The sequence below is a fragment of the Drosophila persimilis genome, unplaced genomic scaffold (assembly GCF_003286085.1).
Source record: "Drosophila persimilis strain 14011-0111.01,24,50 unplaced genomic scaffold, DperRS2 tig00000000-arrow-pilon, whole genome shotgun sequence".
NCBI classification, from domain to species: Eukaryota; Metazoa; Arthropoda; class Insecta; order Diptera; family Drosophilidae; genus Drosophila; species Drosophila persimilis.
In genome coordinates this window covers 25,716,117-25,731,493 of record NW_020825288.1, presented here as the reverse complement: position 1 = coordinate 25,731,493, position 15,377 = coordinate 25,716,117, and the positions used below count along the sequence as shown (strand labels likewise).

Here is a 15,377-nt window from a genome sequence, read left to right as displayed (position 1 = left end):
TTCTGCCGCTGTAAATACTGCAAATTGTATATTTTATTTATTTATTATTTTTTAGCGTTTTGATTTAATCGAGCTGTACGAACGTTTCACTTACAACAACGTCATTAACATTTTATTTGCCCATTGGCAAAGCTCAAGTGTGACTGTTCAAGTGTGGTCTTCCCCTCGTTCAATAATATCAATATTCTGGGCAATCGTCTGAGGACAGGGCCTTCAGCGTGTCGAAGGGGGAACAGTGCAATCGGGCTCGGTGTTTTGCAGCTCTGACGATAGCAGAGCAAAAATAGTTTGTTGGCTTTACCATTTCAATATAAATTAATAAGCTTTATTCAGGTTTTCCATAGTTTTTGAACTTGTCAGCTTAAACCACATAACTTAATAAAGAAACCAATCAAATACAATACAGTACGATACGTTACGTTTCGCTAGGTTACGTTACGATACGTTACGTTACGTTACGCACAGATTAACAGACAGTTACACATACGAATAGATCTTCTCGAACACTAACCTCCTCGCTCCTCTTCTCCGAAGTGAAACTGCTTAGCTAACAACTTCAAACCAAAGTGGGGATGGGGAATTTAATACAATAAGTAGTCGTAAGGCCTACACTTACAAAACATACGAGTATACATACATAAGCCACACCAAATGAGGTCCAATAAAAACGAATAGTCGACAAGTTTTGTTCTTGGTTCGCAAACCAATTCGTCTGCACCACTGATTGTCTGCTCCTTAAGCCGTTTTGCACTTACAGTCTAAAAGCTTTATCTCCATGGTCTGTCTGTCCGTCCGTCCGTCTGTCTATCTATCTAACTATCTGTTTGATTGCTCAGTTAGCTCTTGTGCTTGTGCTACACATATAGGCTGGGGATCGTGTGTCTCGTTTCGCAATTGGCTAGCTAACTACTTCTCAAGCACTATACTTATCAGTATACATACATAAGTTTTACTATAAGACCTTTACAAAGTATTGCAACAAACAAACTGCTCTTCCTTCCCTTCTCTACATTCCTCGCTCCTCAATATACAAAAACAAGCTACAAATAGTTTAACGTGTTCTTTAAGTTTAAAGCAGACCTAAGAGCAGTTTAGTTATCGTTTATCGTTAGGATTACGTCTCGACTGTTATCAAAAATTGCCGTAAAAAAGTCTACAACTAGAGTGAGTGTGTCGCCCGTTCGAGTATATCTGCATACATATCTTTAGTGTGTGTGTGTGTGTGTATAGTGGTGTATAGTAATGGGTATTTGCTTGGGTAGGGGGATCTAATACAATATAAATGGATCTGTTCTGTCGCTGGATTCGAACACGTTTCGCGATTCATTGGGGATCTACAAATATCATTCGAAAATATATGTTTCTCTGTCGACCGTCGACTTTCGAGTGAGTGTCTGCGTCTGTGATGGGAGGGATCGTGTGGGGGCTGGGCTTGTAAACTTGTGCCACAATAGAAAACGTTTATAAAAAGCTCGGTTCGGTGTGCTCTCCTCCTTATCCTTCTCCTTAGCTTTAGGGTAGGGGTAGGGTGGGGTGGCGGCAGGACAGGTTGACTCGGTTCGTGTCGGTTCAATTTGGTACAATGCGGTCGATCCGAAGGGATTCCGAGGTGAATTGTTTTGTGTATTAGACGTAATTGTTTATAAGTTAATAAAAGAACAGATCATAAAGCGATTGGTTCTCCCGGGTCCAGGTTCCTTGCCAGGTTCCAATGGTCATACTGCAGCTGCTTCGTGGCCGTCTTGTTCTTCAATCTGGTTCGGTTACATGCTAGCACTTAACGGTAAACATAATGAATATCATCGTAGTAAATCTTAGTAGTAGTTATTTGACTTTGCGCTGGTGCAGACTAGAGCTACTGCCGTCCGGATTCAGGATGGACTCGTTGCTGGACAACGCGCCCTCCTTGAAGAAGCCGTCCTCGAAGCCGCCGCCACCGGCATGCCCGTTCCCGTTCCCGTTCCCGTTCCTCGTCACGTACTCGTCCTCCAGCACGGGCTGCAAAGAGAACAAACGATTGCCAAATGAGTTCAAGTTCAGACTGAGGACTGTGTCCAGCGGACGGCGGCACACGTGTATGCCGCGAGCCGAGATTCATCTGCGCCAAGCTGCGAAGCTGCGTGTGTGTGCCATTCTAATGGACAGCCGCAGAATTGGGATTGTGCCTATGCTTGGGCTTGTGCTTGGGCTTGGGCTTGGGCTTGGGTCTAGGCCTTCGCATCCGGCTTCACATGTGAGCGCTAATTGAAACGTCCCCCGCCAGCGCTGAAAGTTTGCAAGTGCTGTGCTGTGCTGAGCTGTGTGCTGTTTGCGTTCGCGTTTGCTTAACTTAGCTAGTTAGAATTTTTAAGTTGATCAACAACATTGATGATACAACAACTGCCCACAGCGACTCGACTCTCCTCCAACTCTGATGGCCCAGGCTGGTAACACAACGCAACACAACAAACGATAGACCCCTGGACAGGGTAGGCCAGGTAAATGTGTTTGCTCAGCCAAGGCTAATAAGACTCAAGGGCTACTCGATCTAAGGTTGCGCATTAAACTGCGCATTAAGCCCGCCCTGGAGAGCGGGAGCCGATGTAACAATGTGACACCTACCATGCAGGCCCCCTTATTGCTGCCGTTGGCGACCAGTGCATCGCCGTTGCCCAAGTGCTTGCTGTGCCCGTTTGTGTGCAGGCCATGGCCATTGGCATGACCGTTGGCCTTGACGGCCTGCCGGCGACGACGGGTCACAGTCAGGTATTTGGCTTTGTAGAAGTCGGAGAACAGGAACAGGAACATCACGCCATGCAGGCCAATCCAGACCATGAAGCCCTTGGGATAGTCGCAGTCGCGGAACAGCAGCTGGAACTGGTGCGTGAAGATGGCCACGAACTGAACCTGAAAGGGGGGCCGTTAGAGCGTGTGGCACGAGTGCACGGGTAGATCTTACCATTTGGAAGGTGGTCAGGTACTTCTTCCACCAGATGAACTTCTGGTACTTGGGGCCCATTGCTGCGATCATGTAGTAGAAGTACATCACAATGTGCACAAAGGCGTTCAGCAGGGCGAAGAAAGTGCTGTGGCCACCTAAGATGAGGATATGATATGTGATACTCGTATGGGGGATATGTCATGTGTGAAGGATACGCACCTGGGGCAAACTTAAGACCCATCCAGACCGAGAACGGCATGCAGCCATGATGGATTACGTGCAGTGTGGATACGTGCTCATTCTTCTTCCGCAGGATGAAGAAGAGCGTGTCAAAGAACTCGGTGAACTTCGATATGTAGTACCACCAGCAAATGTTGACCATCTGTAAGTCAAAGAATGAAGTTCTACCTGTGGGAGTCCGGTTCTGTGGTTCTGTGGAGCACTTACCCGCAGGGCCAGGGGACTGTGGCCGTAGTCAACTGGCTGGCACTTAAAGCTGTAGTGGCCCCACCAGCCGCTCATTAAGTACTACAACGACAAGAGATTGAGAGTGTTTGTTCTGAGGGGCAGGTGCTGGCGATTCTAACCTCGTAGAAGATCCACGCGCTGAATATCGTCTGTATCGCGTTGTAAATGACTAGCACCGACCGCAGTTCCATTGGCTTCCGCTTGGCCATCAGCCTTGGTCCCAGGGATTTGCTGAAATACGCATAGAATATGCACATTCCGAGGGTCGGCAGTGGCGAGGAGAGCAGAAAGAAGTCTTTCACACGGGGATCTGAAATAAAAATGTGCGTCAGCATCAAGATCCATTATCCATCATTCATCCTCCATCCTCCATCATGCTTACCGCTCTTGTTGTCCAAGAGCTCCCTGTACCACTCCTGGGCCTCTTGCAGTATGATCGCCATTCTTCTGCTCGTCTGCTGCTAACAAGGTGGTCTGCAGTTCCTGATTTCGGTGTAAAAAGCTGAAAGGGGAAATACCATTAGTGTCAACTAGTCTGAGTAGTCTGCTGAGTAGGATTCCCCTCCCTCCCCAACTGCATTCGAAGAGCAACAGCAAGATCGCTTTCAGCAGGAACAGGAAGCGATACCCGACCGATCGGCATGCCGGACACGCTGTACGGTGACATTGAACCTCACCGCGAACCTCACAGAGTGGCATCTGATCTCTCTGTCCCTGTCTCTCTGCATCCCTTCATCTCCCTCTGTCCATCTCTGGGCAGTGGTCCCGGCTCGCTCTCGACAGCGGAGCACACGACAAGTTAATTGCCGGTGCTTTAGAGGCTAGTACACACAATAAAATGCAAAATGCATGCAATTAACAATCTGCCCGTTAATCAACACTTGGGATCGGGAAATTACATTAGCGTCGTGTGCGAAGAGGGCGGCGACGGCGGTGACGGCGGCGGTAATCAGGGGCGTGACTTGGCCAGCTGCTCGCCCCTGCACCGAGAAGAAATTGCACAATGATCACGGCTATTTGTCGTTTGCTATTTGCTATTTGCCATTTGCTGGCAGACAGCAATTATTCCTGAAATGCAGCCGCTGGCTGGACAGAGTCTGTACCTTGTGCCAGCCGGATTCCAGCTTACGGGGTACCGCACCCCCCCCCCTCGCACCACCACACTGATCGCTCAGATCGCACGATCTGCTCAGGTTCAGCGAGTTCAAGCTCCGATTCAGGTTCTCGCCAACCGTCGTATGAATATCAATTGATTTGTGTGGCATTGAGTCCAGTGAAAGCAAATTCCTGATCGCATCGCGATCGCCATTGCAGTCCCACCAGAGGGTTCTGTCTCCGCCAAGGTTTCGCTTTTCCCTCACCGGCGTGAACGGCCTTCCCGCCCACGGGCTCCGTTGCCATCGCCCGCGACGAGCCAAAGGCATTTGAACGACCTGGTCGCGGTTGCGCGGCCACTTCAGGTTGTGTTTTTTGAATGTCATGAACAATAAATTGGCCATGGAGATGGCTGTGTCGATGGCGATGGCGATGGAGACGTAAGAGTTGAGCAACTGGCTCAATAACCGTTGACAAAAATGTGCCGCTTTTATTACGGCTGTCGTTTCCTCAGCCAGCGCCAATTTCGCGGCTGTCGCAATTGGCGTGGCTGTGTGGGTCAGTGGCACGCTTTGGGGGCGGCTGCCGCTGCCGCTGCCTCTGCCGCCGCCTGGCCTACGCTAGCGTCAAGCCGAAGGCGTGCAGCATCCGAGGTGCGACGACATACAGCCGCTGTTTTTGGTCGCATATTTTTCGTGTTTTGTTTCGAATGAATTACGAAATACTCGTAGCATTCACGATGACATTTCTTTTGAGGAACGGGATGGAATGGGATGGGCAATGGCAATGGCCCCAGCTAGAGACCCCACCCACCCCCCGCTGCCTGCCTGCCTGCCTGCCTGTCGAAGGTGTTGCGGGTTCGTTCGAATTGTCATGGCAAACAAACACAGAGGCAGAAAAAGGGAGGAACGCTCCCGCTTATGTAATTGACTCGCTGCCAATGGGCCAAGGGGGCCAAGAAGATACAAGATACGGAACGCAAAGTGAAGCAAACAAAATCCGCAAACAAGTCGGGGGTCGCGGGTGCCCGGTGCCCGGTGCGCTGTGCAACATGTGCTGCGGCATCGTCACCGTTTGCGCCCAGGTAAACAATCAATGAGCCATCAAGCCCCAGCCGCCTGTTGCTCTTCCGGCTGTGGCAGCTCGACAATCCATCCCCAATCCCAGTCCCCAACCCCCATCCCCAGTCCAGCCTAGAGATGCGCTACGTAATAGTCGAGAGAGTGGCAGAGTGGCCGAGTGGCCGAGTGGCAGTTGGGGGATGGGGGATGGACTGAGGCCTGCACGCCACTGTTTGTGGTGTGTTTACACGATGTTGCAGTAACCGTGGTGGAGTGGTTGCATTTTATAAATCAATTAGAGCAGCTCCGCCCTACCCCCAGCAGCAGCAACAGCGGATAAGGACAGAGGCAGGGGCAGAGGCAGATGCAGGGGCAGGGGCAACAGACACACAGCGCAAATAGTTTGATGAGTTTGTTGATTTTATCGCCATCCATCCTCGGGGCGTATGCCGTACGGAGATTATATGGCTCTGGCCATGTTTTCCATTGTAATCGTTCGTTTAGAAAACCTAATTAAGTGGAAAATCGATGCAGAAGAGCCCCACTACAGGCCATGTATGCAAATATGTGTGTATGTGTATACCGAAGTGGGGCATGGGCATGGGCATGGGGCTGGGCCAATGACGCATTCCCGGGCGATAAGCCAGGGACTTCTTGAACACGTTCGCACACACACACACACACGCACTGTGGCCCCCCAAACCGCCTATCAATAATGAGTCACATGGCAGACTTTTAATCTCCAGAGATAGGGAAGCAATTTCCTCAAAGTACTCCCGGCACTGGCCCCAATCGGCGGCCCTCGTTCCACACCTGCGCTTATCAATCTCAAGGAGTATGTATGTATATTTTTGGCGCTGTCCGCTCCTCGGCAGATGGCTGATCGGCTAATTGGATTTGGCCGATAAGCCACCAAAAGCCACTATCCACTAGCCACTATCCACTAGACCTGACCGCTCGACCACTCTTCTGTGTGCAGCATATCCGAGCACCGATCGCCGCACGGAGATCATACAAATTAGCTTCTGGCCGTGCTTCTGTTATCTTTGCCTTCCACTGGATGGGTGTGTGTGTGCACTCGAGAGTCGCGTCACGTTTGGGTCGCACTTGGGGCGATTATACAATGGGGGATTGCAAGACCGAAACACGGGCGGCTCGAGCGAAGTGGCCATTGGTTTCGGCCACGCCACGCACCTGCTGCCTCCCCCCTGAAAGTTTCGCTTTCTTGCGGGAATGTAATGCTTTATGTTTTTTGGCACTGGCTGGGTTTTTGGTTTTTCAGTTTGGGGTTTGGGCCCTTTAATTATGCACACATGTACATACAAATATTTATGGGCGGGCTTACACAGATTATCTAATCACACGCACTCGACACTCAACACTCGGCACTCGCACTCGCTCTGGACGACACTCACAGAAATGAAATCAACACGGAGTTGTGGCGGGTCTTCTTGGCCCGCGTTGTTTGGGTATTTGGGTATTTGGGTATTATTTGGCAACAGTTTGTCGCTGATCGGTTGTTCCGGTTGTGGCCCGATGCTCTGCGTTGGACGCTTTTAAGCCAACTGACGGCTGGTTGGATGTGCGTCTGAACCTTATCAGGCGGGCGGGCAGCGGCGACAAACGACAATAGCAACGACAACGACAACGACAACGACAACCATACGACGAAGCTGAATCGATCAGTGCGCGCACGAGTAAAGCGATTATACGGCTTAACGGTGAATCATGCCAAGTACCAACGCGAGAGCGCGCGCCCTGTAGGGAGAGCCAGAGAGAGAGAGTATCGGGAGAGAAGCGAATCCGAATATCGTTTAACAATTTACATCGTTCGGCCCGGCCAGGCTTATCAAAGTCGTCGTCCGGTCGTGCATGCGCCGTGCATCGAGCGGCGTGAGTCGCGTGAGTGGAGTGGACGAGAGCCAGCGGCACGACACGACACGTCAACGTCAACCCGCTACTTGAACCGTTGGCCAGCGTGCCAGAAATCCAACTGAAGCCGCGCTCCGGCCGGTCCAAGACGGCCTGCTGCTGGTCGGCCCGTGCTCCGCGTCCAACTCGAGCTTGCATTGCAAATTATGTACATGGTGGCATGGTGTGTGGCCGCAGAGATACGCATCGTAGAGAGATACACGCAGGCACAGCTGCAGATACGGATACACTGAGAGAGAAAAGCATGCAGAGACAAACAGAGAGAAAGAGAGAGAGAGAGAGAGATGTTGAAGCGGTGCTTTTTCTGTTTCTGTTTCTGTTGCTGCCGCAAGTCGCCATCTTCTGTGGCGGCAACAGTTGGCTGATGTAACAGCGCTGGCTGGCTGGGTGGCTGGCTGGCTGGCCATTTCTATGCATTCGTTTGGTTTGGCCAACGGCTCTGGCTGTGGCCTGCTCTGCTGGCTAGATAGCTGGCTGTCGGCTATTAGAGCTGCTGCCAAAACCACTTTCGCTTTCCGGGCCGTTTCTGTGTCCGTTTGTGTGTGTGTGTGCTGCCCGCTGTCCAGAGAGTGGGGTAGTAGGGTAGTGGGGTGTCAGACTCAGACGCCACTCGGAAGCAGCGCCGCTGCTTGCAAAACTGTGCCACATGCAACAAGTGTGCGGAAATTCCCGGCCAGACGAGACCGGAGACCAGAGACCAGTCTGTGCCGCGTGCGCTCATGCTGAGCGAGACAGAGAGATAGATAGAGATAGAGAGAGACAGCTGATGTTTTTGGTTGCAGCTCAAAGTCGAGGAACCGTTACCTGCATGCTTCCATACTTGAGGCCTAATTCGTTGACTTGAGTGGTCGGTCGGCCAGTCAACCGGCCCGCCGTTCTGGCCAACGACAGAACTTGGCCAGCTGAAGATACGCTTTGGTATCGCCTGGGCCTCTGCCTCTGCGTCTGCCTCCACTTTCTTTTCGTTCGATTCGTTTCTGTTCTCTCATAACGGAATGCAAATGTGACCCTTGGTGGCACGAACCCAAGTTCGTCTCCAACTCCAGCCCATGGCATACCATACTGGGTAGGGGCAGGGGGCAGGGGGCGACGGTTGGCGGCGTGACTGTACCTGCTGTCTGGCATTTGCCCGTTTACCTATTGTTCTATTTGCCTTGCCGAACGGCTGAGAGTGCCGTTTTCCGCCTTTTTCCATCATCTTTTCGGCATGTGTCGCTGAGACAATGTCTGTGGACAAATTGGTAAACAAACTAAAGGTCGACTGCAGGGGAAACCTTTGGATCGGAGATCCAACCAACCCCACACCCCCCAGAGGCGCACAACCCCACAGTATCTTTGGCACGAGAGGGAAGATACTCGCATACTCCACTGATATGGATGCGTTCGTTCCCCAAAGGTGGGGAGGAAATCTTAGAGTCGTGCGATAACTTAAGCCAACAATCCATCAATTAACTCCATTCGGGGACAAATATACTCGTCGCACCTTTGGACGCCAGATCCATTTTCAAAGTAAACATAGCCGGGGACCGAGAACGGAGAACGGTGAACCGAGAAGCTAGAAGCTACAACCGAGGGCCGAGAAGCGCTGGGTAGCAATCAAATCAGTAAATCGAACAAATAACACCTAAAAATTCCCCTGAATAGTGCCGTTCAGAATCGTTAGCCTTACCTTGACCCCAGCCATCAGTCACTGCCGTAACTACCGTGGGTGTGTGCGAGTGCGACGGCGACTGCGACTGTGAGTGCAAGTGTGAATGTGAATGTGTGAATATGAATGTAAAATGGCTCGAAATTTGAAAATAATACGCGAAACGGGTCAAAGTCAGACAAGTGCGGGGAAATTGCTCAAATCAACGCTCGACGCTGAATACTCAACGATCAACGCTCAATACTAAATACTCAACACTCAACACTCAACGTTCAAGACGCAACGCAAATTAACTTTCTTACAAAACGGAAATAGTAGCACGTAGCCCCAAATGAATTTCATGGTCAAGTTGCGCAGCCAGCAGCTAAAGACATCTTTTGATACCACACAGTACAGTGAAATCCCCCTTGGGCGGACATTCACGGTCAAAGTCAAACCGAAGCGCACGCAGCAGAGGTCGAAAGGCAAAAAATGAAACAGAGTTTATGCAAATCCACGTTGACACAGATCGCACCGGACTACATCTCTCTCTCTTGACAAATAAATACATTAATCGCATTTATATGCAAACTATTTACATTTCGTCATACGGGGGTCTTGCGGGGGTTATTTATGTGCGAATATATGGATCTAGGCGAAATTCATTGCAGATATTCATTCCAGGGTATTCTCCACCAAGAGATGTTTTCACTCTTTCGAGCTTGCACTGTAGGTACATACATAGGCGAGTACATAGGTACATATATATGTACATATGTATATCCTTTGTGGGCGCATCTCATTAACGCTAGATGGCGCTGATTGCATGGGCAAACACATGATGATTCCACACCCTTCTACCCGCCCGGCCGCCACATGACCCGTGGATATGGAACACACTCGTAGATCGAGTAAATTTGCTCGGGGTTTTTTTTTATTATTTTATTTATGAATGAGTCGAGCGCATCCATAACTATGTTCACGCACACTCGTCGCGTATACATATGTGTCCATGCATATGTGCCTGTATGTAAAGAGCCAATGGAGGTCGATGAAAACACCTGTCCAACTGGCCGAGCAGAAGCAGCGTCAGCACGTACAAGCCAGGCCAAAATGCGAGCAGCAACACAAGGGCCAATTAATTTTTGGATACGCCCGGAATTGGCGCAAGCGACGATTTCGCTAGAGATGAGCACATTGAAGGGAATCGGAGATGGAAGGGGGAAGGGCTTTCGGGAGCACTGACTTATGAATAACTGCGCCACCCTGGTATTATCACTGTGTTAAATGTTTGCTTTCAAGTGTCACTGCACTTTCAGTCAATCGTTTATTCGGGCTGCTGAAAATCGAGCACGGTACTCGATACTTCGACCACAAAATCTACACTTGCCAATGGAGGCTATCTCCCACTCTCAACCGAGTATTCCACGATACCTGTGACATTTTTGTGCCTGATACATATACACCCATACATACATATGTATGTATACACTGAGAATCGTATGCAAGTATATTTCCTACAAACGATATATGTATATTTAATTTATTTTTAATTTGTATTTAACACATTTGTGTTTAAATCAAAGCTGAATTATAATTTGTACATACATATGTATGTACTAAAAAAACTAACATTTCTCTTGGGGTAGCAAATTGCTGTTCGTGGGAAGCATCCATTGTTTAAAAATAAAAATAATTTTAGAGCATGGCACAGTGGTAGGTGTTTCTAATTCCCATAAGGCCAAAATCCCCTGAGAGGGAGCTGATTTGGAGCAGCGACCAGAGTACGTACCCCCGCAGATCCCAACGCCAAGAAAATAAATAAACAAGAAGAAAACTCTGGATCCTGAAGGTCAAGTTTTAGATACCCTCTCAGATATCGCTACTCGATATATTCAATTTTATGATGGAAATACGAGTGTTTGGATCGATCTTTTCAATGGGATCCGTGTGATTTGGGGATTATTATTATTATCTTCTTTTTGCGCCCTTAGCTTTTGGGCAAAATTGTAATACACCTTGAAAGAGTATAAAAACAAAGAGTATATATGTACATATTATGTATGTATGTATTTTCAAGTGCGTCGCGTCCCCTTACAGGCCAGATCAGAGAAGGCCATGACGCGGCATGGCATGTAGAGATGGGCGCAGTCGGGTTTCCATGAAACTATATAAAGTATAAACTAAACATAGGAACTATATTGCTGGAAATGAATTTTAGTTTCCCATGAAAATTGATTATACAGATTATACAATTCATTGGGAATTATATAGTTTATAGTTACGCCAATACCCCAAGTTGATTGCAGGTGTATCGGAGAGCTCCATAAAATATTATCAGCATTTTAGTAGTTCATTTTTAGTTCTTGGTGTGAACTGTCGAGCACGAATGAGTGCAGCACGGGCCACGGGGAAATACAGAGCTGACGTCCATCTCTACTTGGAGGCTTACTGCAGTGAAATACTTGGCATTCCACGCGTCTCAAAAGTCAAATAAAGGCGGCCCCGATCAGTTGGTTGGGCCGCTTGAATCTACGCCCGAAGCACTGATGGTAATGTTGAAATGAAAGCGCAAGTATCGGGCCCACAGCCGGTCACGCCCGTCCAGTCGCAGTCCCAGTCCCAGCCCGAGCAGCCCCTGATATTTGGTTAGTGGCTTGACGGAGAGGCCAAGCGCAGAAGCAACGACAGCAACTGACCATCTGACCAGCCTAATGAGATCTTTGATCACTGGCGAACTGGTACACGCATTTCCCCCGAACACTTGTTGATAATAAGTCAAATATGTATGCATTGAAATGCATGATTCCGGACGGAGTTTCGGCATTCTAAGTCGTGGTGAAACCATTGAGAGTTGACGTTATATAACGTCCGGCCAGGTAGGTTGCCAAAAATAAATAAAAACTCGTCTGGATTATGGTAAGACGGGGCCCAGAAAGTAAAATACTCGTCCACAAACGCCACACATTCACACATGCACACATACATTATGTATTTATGGCATGGCATGGCATGGCATGGCTTGGCTTGGCTTGGCTTGGTATCGTAAGGGCAAAGGAAAACGAAAGAGCAGCACACAACACAGAGCGAGATAAACGCCCGAAGAAAACAAAACCAGATGACGAACCTGGTGCGGGACCAGCACGAGCACGAGCACAATGTGCGAAATACATACATACATATGTATGTAAAATACGAAGTCAAAGTCAAAAGGGCCGCGATATGCAAGAGCTTCGAGATTGTTCGTAGGGATACAATAAAACAAACGGATCATCTGTGGATCAATTCAACGCTGTAGCGACTACCCGGACTCGGAGCACGACAAATAAATGCTTCCAAAAAAACACCAATGTGTACATACGTAGTTCGGGAAATTTGAAAACGTGTTGGCGATGACTAATTTAATATGCAATCTTGGCCATCACAAGTCCATAGAGATGCCAAATTACAAGTTGTGTTTGAGTGTGTGTTTCAGTTTAGTTTTCGGGGAATGGCCTTAAAAGATTTTTTGGAAAACCCCATGAAACACGCACACTGTGAGCCCCGTCTTTTGGCGATCATCCACACGTCGCGAGGGTATGGGAATCCTGTGGGCAAAGTCCCAGACCTTTATGCAAATTTCCTTAATTGATGCCAAACGAATCGTTGCAGCGGGGCTGGGGCCCGTCTCTAATTAGAATTATCTGGCATCTGGCATCTCGCTTCAAAAATAACCCTTTCTATAGCTTCGACTATAACTTATGCAAATCAGCAAGCAGTTGGCCCTTTTGAACGGAGCGAGACTCTCGAGGCATGGCCATAAAATCTAGGCCTGATTCTGATACAGCCTCTGGGCTAGGCGGTAAATATTTATAGAGCTGTAATATGCTGAAACCCGATGAAAGAAGACTTTCAACTGCCGCCAGCACTGCCACACCACGCCGCGCCTAACGGCATCTCTTGGCTTCACAGCGCAGAGCAGAGCACGGCAACAGGTGGCCGAGGCAGTTCTGATGATGCTGCTGCTGCTGCTGTGGTGCGGTGCGGTGCCATTCCATTCAAATGTTTGTGGTCAAACAAATGACTGGCAGCTTCTGACATGGCTCTGGGAACAAAATCAGATGTGGTACAATGACCGAGGGGCTCCGATGGCATGGAGAGCATTAGGAATCCCGGCAGAAACTGGTTGGAACAAAGAACTTTGAGCATAATGACAGTGGTGCCGAAAAGTGCTTATTAAGCATGCGCTGCTAAAACATATATTAGCACACACGCAAACAGGCGAAAATATTTGTGCATATGTGTACGGTATACATAGTATGTAGGTACTACGTCGGGTCCGAAGAGCCAAAATCGGTTGGACTTTGGACACGCTATCGTAATGAAATTTCTATTCGCCACGATATGTTTAATCTGCGTATGTGTGCGTGCACTGAGCAGATCTCTCTCGCACACGTCGTCTGCTCTGCTCCCGGGAGAACTTCAGAGAGAGAGAGAGAGGAGTGGGAGGTGGGAGGTGTGAGGTGGGTCGAGGATCCGACGAGGCAACACCACACCCAAGCAACCAGCCATTATGGCTATGGCTTTTCTTAAACTGATTTATAATGAGCAAAGTGGAATTATCGTAAACAGTGTAATTTGCCCCCACCCTCCGAAACCCCAATAACTGTCGACTCGCAATGCAATTATCCGTACTGCGGCACGGTGGGGGCAAGGTGCAAAGTGTTCATTTAGCACTTTCGGTTCAGTTTGCATAGATTCCGGACTCCGGACAGCGCTAATTGATGTCAGGGCACAATTCGAAGATCGTAACGGCCAGCAGTGCGAGCCAAGTATTTGGCGCATCAACGCAACGTGCTGAACCCGCAGAAAGCTGCAGAAAGAAGTGCTTCCGCATTGCCGGACAGGGGACAGGTGAAACTTTCTTGATTGACGGACAGCGGACAGTGAACAGCGGACAGCGGACAGCAACAGCAAGCAGTGCCGCCGTTTAGGGCTGGAGTTGATGTAACGGGGAATACATACGAGTACATACATATGCATGTGCGCCAAGAGGCATATCGGCGCCGCCTGCATTCCCAATTTACCGTTGTTTATCCCCAGCAGTATGACACTAAGGCCCTCTCCCCCTCCCCCTTCAACAAATCACCTAGCACGTGTGCACTCTTCCGCTCTTAAGGCACTCTCTTAGGCTGTCTGTTGCTTCGCGTCGTGACTCTCTTCGTGAGGCGTCTCTGGACTGGGTGCGGTGGGAACCAGGAGCCGCCAGCGCTAGCAGCCGCGCCACTTTTTTAATTAAACCATTGCGGCATATAAACCACAGCGATGACTAATTTTTCAAGGTGTTGGAGTGGGGTGGAACTGCGAGGGGAGTGCGAGGGAAGGCATACAATTCTTACCGTCAGAGTTTGCAAGGAAACCGGCAGTCGAGTCGAATAATGTAATATTTCGGCGGGGAATTTTGCTTAAAACGAAAGAATTTTAAACACAACACACACGAACACACACACGGCACAAATACGGCACAAATACGGCAAGAGAGAACACAGATATACGGATGGACGCGCGCTTTTGGAAATTGAAAAAGCGACGATCGGCTTTTTCCGCTACGCCGACCTGAGATGATGAGAACGAAACCAACAAACAACAAAAGGCAGTTTTTTCACTCTAAATTAGCACACACCACACGAATCGAATCGAACAAAAATTATATCCGAAAACAAAAAACGCAGCAGCAACAGCAACCATGCGCAAGAAAAGTCGAAAAAACCATGGTAGAAATCATATCTTCAACTCTTAACTCTTAACATAACTGAATCATCTTAAGAGAGAGCGAAAGAGCACGCAGAGCACGTATCCGGCAGATTTTGGTTCATGTAATGGAACGACTGATTCAATCAACAAGACACTGTTAAGCCAGATACATACAGAGGCATCAAATCGGGAGAGAGAGCTTTGAGCGAATCGCCACCTTGATTGGATTGATTGATTATTGGATCAAACAAATTTATTTAAATATATCTAAATAAATAAAATACCTATAACGCTGTTACTACTCAAACATTGTATGCGTAATAGGTGCGTCCAGTCGCATGTTAAGTGAATCCAGAGTATCTACAGACTATATTAAGTGTTAAGATACTTCGTAGCATACTTTTGGGTGTACGTGTAAAAATCAAGTAGAGAGCTGGGCGCGATGTTCAAATGTGTCAAATGGAATGTGTTGCCTGTCAGCGCAGTGCAAACTATTATTATTTACTGATGTTGGGCTTGGAGGCATCTTTTAAATTCACTT

The 15,377-nt window shown here is 48.6% G+C and overlaps 1 protein-coding gene across 1 annotated transcript; it reads right to left on the bottom strand.

The window, feature by feature from the left end:
• Positions 1-1,824: 1,824 nt before the first annotated feature.
• On the bottom strand, positions 1,825-7,121 carry LOC6592086 (elongation of very long chain fatty acids protein AAEL008004). Its single transcript, XM_026995366.1, has 8 exons — positions 6,960-7,121; positions 3,771-3,890; positions 3,508-3,698; positions 3,368-3,448; positions 3,140-3,302; positions 2,939-3,075; positions 2,602-2,886; positions 1,825-1,998 (listed from the first exon to the last, which is right to left on the bottom strand). The coding sequence occupies exons 2-8, from the start codon at positions 3,829-3,831 to the stop codon at positions 1,825-1,827; spliced, it is 1,092 nt and encodes a 363-aa protein (XP_026851167.1). The 5' UTR covers positions 3,832-3,890; positions 6,960-7,121.
• Between the last annotated feature and the right edge of the window lie 8,256 nt (positions 7,122-15,377).

Excerpts from the sequence above, each read along its gene's own strand:
- LOC6592086 (XM_026995366.1), bottom strand. The coding sequence starts at position 3,831 with ATGGCGATCATACTGCAAGAGGCCCAGGAGTGGTACAGGGAGCTCTTG. Across the intron at positions 3,303-3,367 it reads ACAGTCCCCTGGCCCTGCGG|ATGGTCAACATTTGCTGGTG; the intron begins GTAAGTGCTCCA and ends TTTGACTTACAG. Across the intron at positions 2,887-2,938 it reads ACCTGACCACCTTCCAAATG|GTTCAGTTCGTGGCCATCTT; the intron begins GTAAGATCTACC and ends CCCCCCTTTCAG.